Source organism: Zonotrichia albicollis, chromosome 28, assembly GCF_047830755.1.
Source record: "Zonotrichia albicollis isolate bZonAlb1 chromosome 28, bZonAlb1.hap1, whole genome shotgun sequence".
NCBI lineage: Eukaryota > Metazoa > Chordata > Aves > Passeriformes > Passerellidae > Zonotrichia > Zonotrichia albicollis.
The window spans coordinates 5162446-5177769 of NC_133846.1; the positions used below are offsets into that span (position 1 = coordinate 5162446).

General features: G+C 54.8%; 1 protein-coding gene across 2 annotated transcripts; it reads left to right on the forward strand.

Annotated features, from left to right (window-relative positions):
* Nucleotides 1–2449: 2449 nt before the first annotated feature.
* PGC (progastricsin) lies at nt 2450–14554 on the forward strand. Of its 2 annotated transcripts, XM_074528108.1 has the most exons (9): nt 2450–4324; nt 6209–6362; nt 7200–7317; nt 9677–9795; nt 10491–10690; nt 11464–11586; nt 11700–11844; nt 12626–12724; nt 13951–14554. In XM_074528108.1, the coding sequence occupies exons 1-9, from the start codon at nt 4269–4271 to the stop codon at nt 14101–14103; spliced, it is 1167 nt and encodes a 388-aa protein (XP_074384209.1). In that variant the 5' UTR covers nt 2450–4268; the 3' UTR covers nt 14104–14554. The 2 variants fall into 2 exon arrangements, with proteins under 2 accessions (XP_074384209.1, XP_074384208.1); XM_074528107.1 differs by lacking the exon at nt 2450–4324 and having other exon boundaries at nt 5919–6362.
* Nucleotides 14555–15324: the final 770 nt, after the last annotated feature.

Consider the following 15324-nt stretch of genomic DNA (forward strand, 5'->3'; position numbering starts at 1 on the left):
ATGGAACCCTGTAAAAGTGGATTTTTATGGATTTTCCTTTGGGTCTGACACTTTCTGTTGGGGTTTCCCCTGGTGAAGTCTATAAAAGTGGAATTTTTTGGATTTTCCTTTGGGTCTGACACTTTCTGCTGGGGTTTCCCCAAAAGTGGAATTTTTTTGATTTTCCTTTGGGTCTGACACTTTCTGCTGGGGTTTCCCCTGGTGAAGTCTGTAAATGTGGATTTTTATGGATTTTCCTTTGGGTCTGACACTTTCTGCTGGGGTTTCCAGCTCCCTGTTTTCTCATCGTCTCTCCGTGCGACGCTGCTCGAGTGGAGGATCATTAATGAATGACTGTTAATGAACCCCATTTCCTAATTGCAGCCCCTGGGAAGGCTGCATTGACTCTTCCTGGGAATTGTGTCTTCTCCCCAGGCCTGGCTGGTCTGGAAGTGCCGCTCAGAGGCAGCAGAACAGGTTTGGGTTCCTGTGCTGGAGGTGGATTCATTACTGAGAGCCCCGGCAGCTTTGAAGTTGGCAATTACAGGCCAGGAGATGGAAAAAGCTCCTTGTAAAAGATGGGATCTCGTTTGTTTTCCCTTCCCTGAGTGAATGGGATTTTTCCAGGCGCTTCAGTGTCACCTCCAGCTCCTGCTGTCATTGTCACCTGTGCTGGGGCCGCTGAACATTTCTGTGTGGCGGAGAAGCAAAGGTGCTCTTTGGGTGATTCCCAGGGAAATCCAGGCTGAGCCTCTCTGAGGAGCAGCTCTGTGTCCTCAGGAGGCTCCTGAGGTGTGGAACTGCACAGAATGAATGCAGTGGGGTGGTTGTACCTGCTGGGAGACCTTTCCAGGACAATTCCTGGTGCTGCTTCCCCTCCAAAATCCCTCTCCAGCTCCCTTAGAGCCCCCTTTAGGTTTTCATCATCAAGAAGTGCCTGATCCTCACCTGGTTTGGGAATTTAAATACCAGACCTGGAGCCCAACCATGTATTTACACTTTATTTACCCGTCTTTTGCTCACAGGAAAAAGAGGAATCTTTATTTGGATGTGAGGGAAGCTGTTCCTGTGTGCTGTGACCTCTGTTTTGGAAACAAAGCACCAAAAGCAGCTCGTGAAGGATCCCAAGTGCTTGTGTGGGTTCATAAACACAGCTGCTCTGGGGGCAGAGAATGCCAGACTGGTTTGGGTTGGAAGAAAATTAAAAATTATCTGAATCCACCCTTGGCATGGCAGGGACACCTCCCACTGTCCCAGATTGCTCCAAACCCCATCCAGCCTGGCCTGGGACAATTCCAGGGATCCAGGGGCAGCCACCAGCCCCTTCCACCCTCACAGGGAAAAATTCTTTCCAATATCCAACCTGAATTTCCTCTCTTTCAGCCTGAACCCCTTCCCCCTTGTCTCTCTCTCCAGTTCCTGGTGAGCAGCCCCTTCCAGCTCCTTGCAGCCCCTCCAGGTCCTGGAAGGGGCCGTGAGGAATCCCCAGAACCTCCCCTGCTCCATCTCCCATGGGTTTGGGTGCTGCAGAATCCCAGGAAATCTCCTGGTGGAGAGGTGGAACTCGCTGAGCTGGAGCTGGGCCACCAAGGCAACGCTGAAGAGAAACTGAAAGCAAAGCAGAGGGAATGCCCAGAGCCTGGCCCCGAGGGAAATGTGGGTGTGAGATCCCTGCTCTGTGTGGGATCACCGCACCTCTGCTGCTGGAATTCCTAAATCCTGATGGAAAACCCAAATCCTGATGGAAACCATAAATCCTGATGGAATCCCTAAATCCTGCTGGAAACCCCAAATCCTGATGGAAACCAGAAATCCTGATGGAAACCCCAAATCCTGATGGAAACCATAAATCCTGATGGAAACCCAAAATCCTGATGGAAACCCTAAATCCTGCTGGTGTCCCTAAATTCTGCTGGAAACCCTAAATCCTGCTGGAATCCCTAAATCCTGATGGAAACCCCAAATCCTGATGGAAACCCCAAATCCCAATGGAAACCCTAAATCCTGATGGAATCCCTAAATTCTGCTGGAAACCCCAAATCCTGATGGAAACCCAAAATCCTGCTGGAAACCACAAATCCTGCTGGAAACCCAAAATCCTGCTGGAAACCCTAAATCCTGATGGAAACCCTAAATCCTGCTGGTATCCCTAAATCCTGCTGGTGTCCCTAAATTCTGCTGGAAACCCTAAATCCTGCTGGAATCCCTAAATCCTGCTGGAAACCCAAAATCCTGCTGGAAACCCCAAATCCTGCTGGAAACCCTAAATCCTGATGGAAACCCCAAATCCTGATGGAAACCCAAAATCCTGATGGAAACCCAAAATCCTGATGGAATCCCCAAATCCTGATGGAAACCCTAAATCCTGATGGAAACCCAAAATCCTGATGGAATCCCTAAATCCTGCTGGAAACCATAAATCCTGCTGGAATCCCTAAATCCTGCTGGAAATCCAAAATCCTGATGGAAACCCCAAATCCTGCTGGAAACCCCAAATCCTGCTGGAAACCCCAAATCCATAATTCTTGCTACAGCAACTCCCTCAGGTGTCTTCTCCAAGAGCTGTCTTGCTTGGATTTGGGATGCAAGCAGTGGAAAATATCTGGGTATCAGCCCCTTTGCTGGAAGATATTTCATATTTTTCAAAAAAGCTTTGGTTTGTTTGCTAGAAAATATTTAGACGGTGACCAAACCCAACTGGGGGATTTCTGTCCAAATAGTGAAAGCAGGAGCAGGTAGGACAGCTCTGGGGAACACCTCGGAGCAAAGCAGAGAAGGAACCTGGGGACCATCCTGGAGGGAATGAGAGGAGGAATCTGGGACCACCTTGGAGAAAACAAGAGAAGGAACCTGGAGAACATCATTGAAAAAGGAAGAGAAGGAACCTGAGGATCACCTTGGAGGAAATGAGAGGAGGAACCTGGAGAACATCATTGAAAAAGGAAGAGAAGGAACCTTGGAGAAATGAGGGAGAACCTGGGGATCATCCTGGAGGAAATGAGAGAAGAAGCTGAGGACCATCCTGGAGGAAACAAGAGAAGGAACTGGGGATGCCCTTGGAGGAAATGAGAGAAGGAAACTGAGGACCATCTTGGATGAAATGAGAGGAAAAACTTGGGACCACCTTGGAGGAAACAAGAGGAGGAACCTGGAGAACATCGTGGAAAAACAGAGAGAAGGAACCTGGGGATCATCCTGGAGAAAACAAGAGAAGGAACTGGGGATGCCCTTGGAGGAAATGAGATGAGAAACCTGAGGACCATCCTGGAGGAAATGAGATGAGGAACTTGAGGACCACCTTGGAAAAATGGAGAGAAGGAACCTGATGACCATGCTGGAGGAAACTGGGGACCACCTTGGAGGAAATGAGAGAAGGAACTGGGCATCACCCAAGAGGAAACGAGAGGAGGAGCCTGGGGACCACCTTGGAGGAAATGAGAAGGAACCTGAGGACCATCCTGGAGGAAATGTAAGAAGGAACCAGGGGACCATCCTGGAAAAGGCAAGAGAAGGAACCTGGGGACCCATCCTGGAGGAAACAAGAGAAGGAACTGGGGATCACCTTGGAGGAAATGAGAGGATGAACTGGAGAACATCATTGAAAAAGGAAGAGAAGGAACCTGGAGACCACCTTGGAGGAAATGAGAGGAGGAACTGGGGACCATCCTGGAGGGAATGAGAGGAGGAACTGGGGACCACCTTGGAGGAAACAAGAGGAGGAACCCGGAGAACATCATTGAAAAAGGAAGAGGAGGAACCTGAGGATCACTTTGAAGGAAATTACAGGAGGAACCTGGGGATCTCCTTGGAGGAAATGAAAGAAGGAACCTGGAGAACATCATTGAAAAAGGAAGAGAAGGAACCTGGAGACCACCTTGGAGGGAATGAGAGGAGGAACTGGGGACCATCGGAGGACACCACAGGAGGACCCTGCTGTTCTCCATCTCCTTGCCCGTGCCCTCCCCGCCTCCATCCCTCTCTCCAGGGGCGGAAGGCGAGCAGACCAAAGCCTTTCCCAAGCACCGAGTCCCTTTGTCCCGCGGCCAGGGCTGGCGAGCAGCTCCGGGGATTTTGGCCAGCGCAGCCCGGACACAGCGCGGTGACGTCGGGTCCCCGGTCCCTGATAAGAGCTGCCCCTTATCTCTCGCTGCCCTTTGATGGCGCCGATCCCGCAGCGTCCCGGGGCACAAAGCCGCCCTTGAGGCCGGCCCGGATCAGAGCCGGCGCTGCCTCCCGGGATAAAAGCGCAGCCCCGGCGGGCTCTGCCCCTCCCGAGGGCTGCGAGCACCATGAGGTGGCTGCCGGTGGTGCTGGCGTGGCTGCAGCTGGCCCAGGGCGCCGTCAGGTGGGTGACAGGGACAGAGGGGATGGGGAGATGGTGGGAGCCAGGAGGATGCGCGGGGGGCACAGAGCGGGGCAGATCCTGGGGGATGGAGAGATCCTGAGAGAGCATGGAGGGATCCTGGGGGATGGAGAGATCCTGGGGGATGGAGAGATCCTGGAGGATGGAGAGGTCCTGAGAGAGCATAGAGGGATCCTGGGGGATGGAGAGATCCTGGGGGATGGAGGGATCCTGGGAATGGAGAGATCCTGGGGGATGGAGAGGTCCTGAGGGATGGAGAGATCCTGGGAATGGAGAGATCCTGGGGGATGGAGAGGTCCTGGGCATGGAGGGATCCTGGGGGATGGAGAGATCCTGGGCATGGAGAGATCCTGAGGGATGGAGAGATCCTGGGCATGGAGAGGTCCTGGGGGATGGAGAGATCCTGGGGGATGGAGAGATCCTGGGCATGGAGGGATCCTGGGCATGGAGAGATCCTGGGGGATGGAGAGATCCTGGGGGATGGAGAGATCCTGGGGGATGGAGGGATCCTGGGGGATGGAGAGATCCTGAGAGAGCATAGAGAGATCCTGAGGGATGGAGAGGTCCTGGGGGATGGAGAGGTCCTGGGCATGGAGGGATCCTGGGCATGGAGGGATCCTGGGCATGGAGAGATGCTGGGCATGGAGAGATGCTGGGGGATGGAGGGATCCTGGGGGATGGAGAGATCCTGGGCATGGAGAGATCCTGGGGGATGGAGAGATCCTGAGAGAGCATAGAGGGATCCTGGGGGATGGAGAGATCCTGAGAGAGCATAGAGGGATCCTGGGGGATGGAGAGATCCTGGAGGATGGAGAGATCCTGAGAGAGCGTAGAGGGATCCTGGGGGATGGAGAGATCCTGGGGGATGGAGAGATCGTGGGGGATGGAGAGATCGTGGGGGATGGAGAGATCCTGGGCATGGAGAGATCCTGGGGGATGGAGAGATCCTGGGGGATGGAGGGATCCTGGGGGATGGAGGGATCCTGGGGGATGGAGAGGTCCTGGGGGATGGAGAGATCCTGAGGGATGGAGAGATCCTGGGAATGGAGAGGTCCTGGGCATGGAGGGATCCTGGGCATGGAGAGATCCTGGGAATGGAGGGATCCTGGGCATGGAGAGATCCTGGGGGATGGAGAGATCCTGGGCATGGAGAGATCCTGGGGGATGGAGAGATCCTGGGAATGGAGAGGTCCTGGGGGATGGAGAGGTCCTGGGAATGGAGGGATCCTGGGAATGGAGACATGCTGGGATTTGGAGAGATCTTGGGGGATGGAGAGCAGATTCTGGACAACGAGAGATCCTGGGGCATGGAGGGATCCTGGGAATGGAGGGATCCTAGGGATGGAGAGCAGATCCTGGGAATGGAGAGATGCTGGGATGTGGAGAGATCCTGGGAGAGCATGGAGAGATCCTGGGCATGGAGAGCAGATTCTGGGCATGGAGAGATCCTGGGTGATGGAGAGATCTTAGGAGAACATGGAGACATCCTGGGGCATGGAGGGATCCTGGGAGATTGAGAGATCTTGGGATGTGGAGAGATCCTGGGGATGGAGAACAGATTCTGGACAACGAGAGATCCTGGGCATCAAGAGATCCTGGGAGAACATGGAGGCATCCTGGGCATGGAGAGCAGATTCTGGACAATGAGAGATCCTGGGCATGGAGAGATCCTGAGGGATGGAGAACTCCTGGACATGGAGAGCAGCTCCTGGGATGTGGAGAGCAGTTCCTGGGGATCTGCAGAGCTCCTGGGCATGCAGAGCTCCTGCCCTGTCTCAAAGGAGCCCAGAGACCAAGCCCTTTGAAAATGCTGAAATTTTCTGATTTCCTGCTGTGCTCTGCTGTGCTCTGCCTCTGCCCGTGCAGGATCAGCCTGAAGAAAGGCCTGTCCATCCGGGACCAGATGAGGGCAGCTGGGGTGCTGGATGATTTCCTGAAGCACATCAAATACGATTCGGTGAAGAAATACCAGCCCAGCCAGGGCTCCGTGGTGAGGGAGCCCATAGCCAACCACCTGGATGTGAGTGCCCTCCTGCCCGTCCTTCCCACTGCCTCCAGCACCCCTGAACCTCCAGCAGTCAGAAACTGCTTGATCCCCACCCTAAATTGCTTTTCCCCCCACCCTTAAATTGCTTTTTTCCCCACCCTTAAATTGCTTTTTTCCCCAGCCTTAAGTGGTTTTCCCCTCCACCCTTAAACTGTTTTTCCCCCACTCTTAAATTACTTTTTTCCCCACCCTTAAATTTTTTCCCCACCCTTAAATTTCTTTTCCCCCCACTCTTAAATTGCCTTTTCCCCACTCTTTAATTGTTTTCCCCCCCCTCTTAAATTGATTTTTAACCCACTATTAAATTTCTTTCCCCCCACCCTTAAATTGCTTTTTTCCCCCACCCTTAAATTGCTTTTCCCCCACCCTTAAGTTGCTTTTTCCCCAGCCTTAAGTGGTTTTCTCCTCCACCCTTAAACTGTTTTTCCCCCACTCTTAAATTACTTTTTTCCCCACCCTTAAATTTCTTTCCCCCCCCCACTCTTAAATTGCCTTTTCCCCACTCCTAAATTGTTTTCCCCCCACTCTTAAATTGATTTTTTACCCACTATTAAATTGCTTTCCCCCCACCCTTAAATTGCTTTTTCCCCCGCTTTTTAACTTCTGGTTTGAACCCCAAGGAAGTTTACCCCCAGCCACAACGAGCCAGGCTTTTCTGTATGAAACAAACCCACAATAATGATTTAATATTTCATTTTTTGGGGGAAGTAGAAGCAGGATAAAAGCTCAGCCTGGCTGGGGGATGCCAGAGGGGAACCTGCTCTGTCCCTGATCCCACGGCCAATGAAAATTCCCTTTTTTTCCCCCCAGTCCTCCTACTTTGGGGAGATCAGCATTGGGGAGCCCCCGCAGAAGTTCCTGGTGCTCTTTGACACCGGTTCCTCCAACCTGTGGGTGCCATCCATGGACTGCAAAAGTCCTGCTTGCTGTGAGTAGCCCGGGATGCTGTGAGCAGGGAAATTCCTGCTCCTAGGAGTAAATCGTGGTCATTAATTAGTGCCAATTATCCCAGCACTGTGGGGCTCAAGGCTTGATGTGTTTCAGAGCACTCCAGGGTGGGTTTGGGTGCCACAGGTGCCCAAAGCCACATCCTTGTCCCTGTTCTCCCCCTGTCACCTTGGGGACATCACGATGCCAAACAAATGACCCTGGGATGCTGATCTGGGGTAGCTGGTGCCTTTCTTGGGGAGCTCAGAGCCCTCAGATCCTCACAGCCACCCCAGGGATCTCAGGGGTGCTCCCTGACCATCCCAGCAATCTTCTGGGGGCTCCCTGGCCATTCCTGGCAATCCCACTGATGGGGCACCCAGAAATGAAATCCCACTGCAGAACAGGACCTGCACCTTGGGGATTATCCCATGGAGCACCCAGCAGTGAAATCCCACTAATGGGGCACCCAGAAATGAAATCCCACTGCAGAACAGGACCTGCACCTTGGGGATTATCCCATGGAGCACCCAGCAGTGAAATCCCACTGCAAAACAGGACCTGCACCTTGGGGATTATCCCACGGAGCATCAAGCAATGAAATCCCACTGATGGGGCACTCAGAAATGAAATCCCACTGCAGAACAGGACCTGCTCCTTGGGGATTATCCCAATGGAGCACCCAGCAGTGAAATCCCACTGCAGAACAGAACCTGATTCCTGAGAATTATCCCAAGGAGCATCAAGCAGTGAAATCTATCTGATGGAGCACCCAGCAGTGAAATCCCACTGATGGGGCACTCAGAAATGAAATCCCACTGCAGAACAGGACCTGCTCCTTGGGGATTATCCCAATGGAGCACCCAGCAGTGAAATCCCACTGCAGAACAGGACCTGATTCCTGGGAATTATCCCAAGGAGCATCAAGCAGTGAAATCTAACTGATGGAGCACCCAGAAATTAAATCCCACTCCAGAACAGGACCTGCTCCTTGGGAATCACTCAAGAATCATCCAGCAGTGAAATCCCACTGATGGGGCACTCAGAAATGAAATCCCACTCCTGAACAGAACCTGATTCCTGAGAATTATCCCAAGGAGCATCCAGCAGTGAAATCCCACTGATGGGGCACTCAGAAATGACATCCCACTGCAGAACAGGACCTGCACCTTGGGGATTATCCCAATGGAGCACTCAGCAGTGAAATCCCACTGCAGAACAGAACCTGATTCCTGGGAATTATCCCAAGGAGCATCAAGCAGTGAAATCTAACTGATGGAGCACCCAGAAATTAAATCCCACTCCAGAACAGGAACTGCTCCTTGGGAATCACTCAGGAATCATCCAGCAGTGAAATCCCACTGATGGACCACCCAGAAATGAAATCCCACTGCAGCACAGGACCTGATCCCCAGGAATTATCCTAAGGCACCATCCAGCTCCCTTAGGATAATTCCAGGGGATCAGGTGGAATCCCATGTGAAATCCCATGGCAGAACAGGACTTGCTCCTTGAGAATTACCCCAAGGAGCACCCAGCAGTGAATTCCCACTGCAGAACAGAACCTGATTCCTGGGAACTATCCCAGGGAGGTTCCAGCAGTGAAATCCCACTGCAGAACAGGACCTGCTCCTTGGGGATTATCTCAGGGAGGTTCCAGCAGTGAAATCCCACTGATGGAGCACTCAGAAATGAAATCCCACTGCAGAACAGAACCTGATCCCCAGGAATTATCCCAGGGAGGTTCCAGCAGTGAAATCTCACTGCAAAACGGGACCTGCTCCTTGGGGATTACTCCAAGGAGCACCCAGCAGCGAAATCCCACTGATGGAGCACCCAGCAGCGAAATCCCACTGCAGAACAGGACCTGATCCCCAGGAATTATCCAGGGACCATCCAGCAGTGAAACCCCACTGATGGAGCACCCAGCAGTGAAATCCCATGGCAATACAGAACCTGATCCCCAGGAATTATTCCAGGGAGGTTCCAGCAGTGAAATCTCACTGCAAAACGGGACCCGCTCCTTGGGGATTACTCCAAGGAGCATCCAGCAGTGAAATCCCACTGATGGAGCACCCAGCAGCGAAATCCCACTGCAGAACAGGACCTGATCCCCAGGAATTATGCAGGGACCATCCAGCAGTGAAACCCCACTGATGGAGCACCCAGCAGTGAAATCCCACGGCAATACAGAACCTGATCCCCAGGAATTATTCCAGTGAGGTTCCAGCAGTGAAATCCCACTGCAGAACAGGACCTGACCCTTGGGAATCACCCCCAAGGAACACCCAGCAGTGAAATCCCACTGCATGGCATTTCGCTGCCCATGCCCAGGGCTTTCCCTCTTCTTCCTCCCCCAGTCAACCACGCCAAGTTCCAGCCCAGTGCCTCGGCCACCTTCACGCCCAGGGGCCAGTCCTACAACGTGTCCTACGGCAGCGGCTCCGTCACCATCGTGCTGGGCTCCGACACGCTCAGGGTGAGTGCCCAGGGCCAGCTTTATGGGTAGCTGGGTGGTTGGGGTGAGTGTGTAGGGTAGCAGGAGGAAGATGATGAGGGATGTTAAAATTAAGGCTCATTTGTGTCCTTTTTTTGTCTAGGGGCGTTATTGGTTTTTTTGTGATAGGTTGATAAACTATAGTTGGAGGGTTGAGAGTCGGTTAGTTGTCACAGACATCTTTTCATGAAAAACCCTTTCCTTGGGAGTTTTCCTCCTGAGAAGCTGAGAGGCCTCAGGAACAAAATGTAAACAATGGTTATCTGCTGCTGTGGAATGCAACGGGTGCATCTGGGATTGGTCTCATGTGGTTGTTTCTAATTAATGGCCAATCACAGTCAGCAGGTTCGAGCTCTCTGTCCAAGCCACAAACCTTTGTTATCATGCCTTTCTATTCTTAGCTTAGCCAGCCTTCTGATGAAACCTTTTCTTCTATTCTTTTAGTATAGTTTTAATGTAATATATATCATAAAATAATAAATCAAGCCTTGTGAAACATGGAGTCAGATCCTCGTCTCTTCCCTCATCCAAGAACCCCTGTGACAAACCCAGTCACCAGCTGGCCTTTGGCTGGGTTTTGCCCCAATTCCTGTTTTTTTTTCCCAATTTTCCCCTCTGCCTGGTGCTGTTGGCACCTTGGGAGCAGCAGCCCCTCCTCAGATCCCCTTTCCCTGCAGATCCAGAGCATCACAGTGACCCAGCAGGAGCTGGGGCTGAGCCAGGAGGAGCCCACGCAGCCGTTCTACTTCGCGGCCTTCGATGGCATCCTGGGCATGGCCTTCCCCTCGCTGGCCGTGGGGGGCATGGCCACGGCGCTGGGGGGCATGCTGGAGCAGAACCAGCTCGCCGAGCCCGTCTTCAGCTTCTACTTCTCACGGTGAGAGCCCTGCAGGGCGCTCTGAGTGTCCTGGTGTGCCCTGCATGTCGTGGTGTCCCTTATCTGCATGTCCTGGTGTCCCCTATCTGCATGTCGTGGTGTCCCCTGATCTCATGTCCTGGTGTCCCCATCCCTCATGTCCTGCTGTCCTCCATCTGCACATCTTGGTGTCCCCTGCCCACTTGTTGTGGTGTCCCCTACTTTCACATCCTCATGTCCTGGTGTCCCCTGCGTGTTGTGGGGTCCCCTGCCCTCATGTCATGATGTCCCCTATGTGCACATCCTGCTGTCCCCTGCCCTCACATTGTGGTGTCTCCTGCTCTCACCTCCTGGTGTCCCCTGCCCTCATGTCCTGGTGTCCCCTGCTTGCACGTCCTGATATCCCCTGCCTGCATGTCACAGTGTCCCCTGCCCTCACATCTTGGCGTCCCCATCCCTCACGTCCTGGTGTCCCCTATGTGCACATCCTGGTGTCCCCTACTTTCACATCCTGGTGTCCCCTGCCCTCATGTCCTGCTGTCCCCTATCTGCACGTCCTGGTGTCCCATGCCCTCATGTCATCATGTGCCCTGCACATCCTGGTGTCCCTCACATTCTGCTGTCCCCTGCCTGCACATCCTGGTGTCCCTCACATTCTGCTGTCCCCTGCCTGCACGTCCTGGTGTCCCTCACATCCTGCTGTCCCCTGCCCGTCCCCCTGAGGGTTCCTCGGGCACTCCCCCCTCTCCATCCCACGTTGACCACAGGGCTCTCCTGGCTCTGTTTCCTCACAGCCAGCCCACCTACGACTACGGGGGCGAGCTCCTCCTGGGGGGCGTGGACCCCCAGCTCTTCCAGGGGGACATCACCTGGGCACCGGTGACACAGAGGCTCTACTGGCAGGTGGCACTTGAGGAGTGAGTGGTGTTTGCACCCCTGGCCATCACACCCTGCTCTGCAGGGCTCCAGGCTCGATGCTTGGGGTTTAAGGGTGCCCAAAGCCACGTCCTTGTCCCCATTGTCCTGCCAGGGTTGCCATCGGGCAGTCAGCGACCGGCTGGTGCAGCCAGGGCTGCCAGGCCATCGTGGACACGGGGACATTCCTGCTGACCGTGCCCCAGGAGTACATAGAGAACATCCTGGAGGCCCTGGGAGCCCAGGAGACCAGCTATGGGGTGAGTGTGGGGGTTTGGGGGGTCTGGAGCAGTGGGGAGCCTGCGTGGGAGTCAGAGCCCTGGGTTTGACCAGGTCCCACAAAACTCAGGTGGCACCTGCAGGAAAAGGGACTGCAGGGGGACATCAGGCTGAGAAAGGTGGGGATGCTCAGCCTGGAGAAGAGAACATTGTGTGGGAACCTCACAGCCCATTCCAGGATCTGAAGGGGCTACAGGGAAGCCAGAGAGGGACTTGGGAGAAAGGTCTGGAGTGACAGGGCAAGGGGAGATGGGTTCAGAGTGAAAGAGAGGGAATTTAGGGTTGATGCAGGGAAGGAATTCCTCCCTGTGAGGGTGGGGAGGGGCTGGGGTGATGTCCCAGAGCAGCTGTGCCATCCCTGGCAGTGTCCCAGGCCAGGCTGGAGCACCCTGGGACAGTGGGAGGTGTGGGATCCATGGTGGCACTGGATGGGCTTTGAGGTCCCTCCAACCCAAACCATTCCAGGATTCCATGGGCAGGTTTAGATGGGATTTTGGGAAGAAATACTGGGAGAGGGGCTGGGGTGGAATTCCCAGAGCAGCTGTGGCTGCCCCTGGACCCCTGGCAGTGTCCCAGGCCAGGCTGGAGCCCCTTGGGGACACTGGGAGGTGTCCCTGCCATGGCAGGGGTGCCACCGGGTGATTTAAATTCCCTTCCCACCCAAACCTTTCCATGATTCCGTGGTGTGGCACTGCCAGGGGCGGGGTGTTTGTCCCCCCCCGTGTCCCCTGGCTGCCACGAGCCCTGTCCCTGTCCCCTCAGTACGCTGTGGACTGCAGTGACACCCAGAGCATGCCCCAGCTCACCTTCGGCATCGGCGGCGCTCGGCTCGCGCTCCCTCCGAGCGCCTACGTCCTCAACGTACGTGTGGGCTCTGTGGGGTCCAACCCAAAATTCCACAGGGTTCCATGGGTACTGGGATCCATCCCCAGGGTTCCCAGGGTACCAGGGACATCCCCAGGGTTCCTGAGAGTTCCCCAGGGTTCCACGGGTACTGGGAACACCTCCAGGCACTGGGGAACATCCTGAGGGTTCCTGAGAATTTCCCAGGTACCAGGAGCATCCTGAGAGTTCCCAAGAGTTCCCCAGGTTTCCATGGGTACCAGGGGCATCCCAAGAGTTCCTGAGAGTTCCCGAGGCACCGGGAACATCCTGAGGGTTCCCCAGGGTTCCCAGGGTACCAGGGACATCCCCAGGGTTCCTGAGAGTTCCCCAGGGTTCCACGGGTACTGGGAACACCTCCAGGCACTGGGGAACATCCCGAGGGTTCCTGAGAATTTCCCAGGTACCAGGAGCATCCTGAGAGTTCCTGAGAGTTCCCCAGGTTTCCCTGGGTACCAGGGGCATCCCAAGAGTTCCTGAGAGTTCCCGAGGCACCGGGAACATCCCGAGGGTTCCCCAGGGTTCCCAGGGTACCAGGGACATCCCCAGGGTTCCTGAGAGCTCCCCAGGGTTCCACGGGTACTGGGAACACCTCCAGGCACTGGGAACATCCCGAGGGTTCCTGAGAATTTCCCAGGTACCAGGAGCATCCTGAGAGTTCCTGAGAGTTCCCCAGGTTTCCCTGGGTACCAGGGGCATCCCAAGAGTTCCTGAGAGTTCCCGAGGCACCGGGAACATCCCGAGGGTTCCCCAGGGTTCCCTGGGTACTGGGATCCATCCCCAGGGTTCCTGAGAGTTCCCCAGGGTTCCACGGGTACTGGGAACACCTCCAGGCACTGGGAACATCCCGAGGGTTTCCTGAGAATTTCTCAGGTACCAGGAGCATCCTGAGAGCTCCCAAGAGTTCTCCAGATACTGGGAACACCCCAAGCATTCCCAAGAGTTCCTGAGGCACTGGGAACACCGCAAGCATTCCCGAGGCACTGGGAACATTCTGAAAATTCCCAGGAGTTCCCCAGTCACTGGAAACACCCCAAGAATTGCCCAGGCACTGGGAACTTCTCAAGCCTTCCCGAGGCACCAGGAACATGCTGAGAATTCCCGAGGCACCAGGAACATCCCAAGCATTCCCGAGGCCCTGGGAAGATCCCGTAGCTCCCTCTGTGCTGCTGGAAATGCTGACCCCCCGTTATTCCCCCCTCCAGAGCAATGGCTACTGCACCCTGGCCATCGAGGCCACCTACCTGCCCTCCCAGGACGGGCAGCCCCTCTGGATCCTGGGAAACGTTTTCCTGAAGGAATTTTACACCGTCTTCGACATGGCCAACAACCGCGTGGGCTTCGCCCCCTCGGCCTAGAGGAAGCAAATTCCAGCCCCTCTCCCGGCCCACGGGGTGCCACAGCATTCCCAGGGACATTTCTGCTCCTTTCTGTCCCCATCCCTCGGGATTTGTGTGCCCACGGATCCTGTAACAAATAAACCCTGCCATCCCAAATGATCTCTGAGCTCCTGGGTTTGTGGGGAGCAGCCTGAGGGGTTCCCTGGCTCACAATTCCCTTCTCCAGCAAGGTAAGTGCTGGGATGAAGCCCCAGGGATGGGATTCCATCCCCATCCCTCGGGATTTGTGTGTCAGTGTGCCCATGGATCCTGTAACAAATAAACCCTGCCATCCCAAATGGTCTCTGAGCTCCTGGGTTTGTGGGGAGCAGCTTGAGGGGTTCCAGGGCTCACAATTCCCATTTCCAGCAAGGTAAGTGCTGGGATGAGCTCCAAGGCCTGGGATAAATCCTCAAGGATGGGCTTTCCATCCCCATCCCTCAGGATTTGTGTGCCCATGGATCCTGTAGCAAACAAACCCTGCCATCCAAATCTCTCTGAGCTCCGGGGTTTGTGGGGAGCAGCCTGAGGGGTTCCAGGGCTCACAATTCCCTTCTCCAGCAAGGAAAGTGCTGGGATGAGTTCCATGGCCTGGGATAAATCCTCAAGGATGGGCTTTCCATCCCCATCCCTCGGGATTTGTGTGCCCACGGATCCTGTAGCAAATAAACCCTGCCATCCCAAATGGTCTCTGAGCTCCGGGATTTGTGGGGAGCAGCCTGAGGGGTTCCCTGGCTCACAATTCCTGAGGGGTTCCCTGGCTCACAATTCCCATTTCCAGCCAGGTAAGTGCTGGGATGAGTTCCATGGCCCGGGATAAATCCTCAAGGATGGGCTTTCCATCCCCATCCCTCAGGATTTGTGTGCCCACGGATCCCGTAACAAATAAACCCTGCCATCCAAATCTCTCTGAGCTCCTGGGTTTGTGGGGAGCAGCCTGAGGGGTTCCCTGGCTCACAATTCCTGAGGGGTTCCCTGGCTCACAATTCCCATTTCCAGCAAGGTGAGTGCTGGGATGAGCTCCAAGCCCTAGGATAAATCCCCAGTCCCCACCTCCAGCCCTCGGGAAGCCTCAGAGGAGAAGCCCCTGAGCCTCTCTGCAGCTGGAGAGGCTTTGCCAAAGCCCCGTGGTGTATCCAGGTGGGATCCTGAGGCTGTGGGGTGAGTCAGGACACCCAAATGACCCCTGAGCCCTGAAAT

Coding starts and splice junctions, on each gene's coding strand:
- PGC (XM_074528107.1), top strand. CDS start 6,150: ATGCTGAAATTTTCTGATTTCCTGCTGTGCTCTGCTGTGCTCTGCCTC. Junction 6,363..7,199: donor CCATAGCCAACCACCTGGAT/GTGAGTGCCCTC, acceptor TTTTCCCCCCAG/TCCTCCTACTTTGGGGAGAT. Junction 11,587..11,699: donor TGGCAGGTGGCACTTGAGGA/GTGAGTGGTGTT, acceptor TTGTCCTGCCAG/GGTTGCCATCGGGCAGTCAG.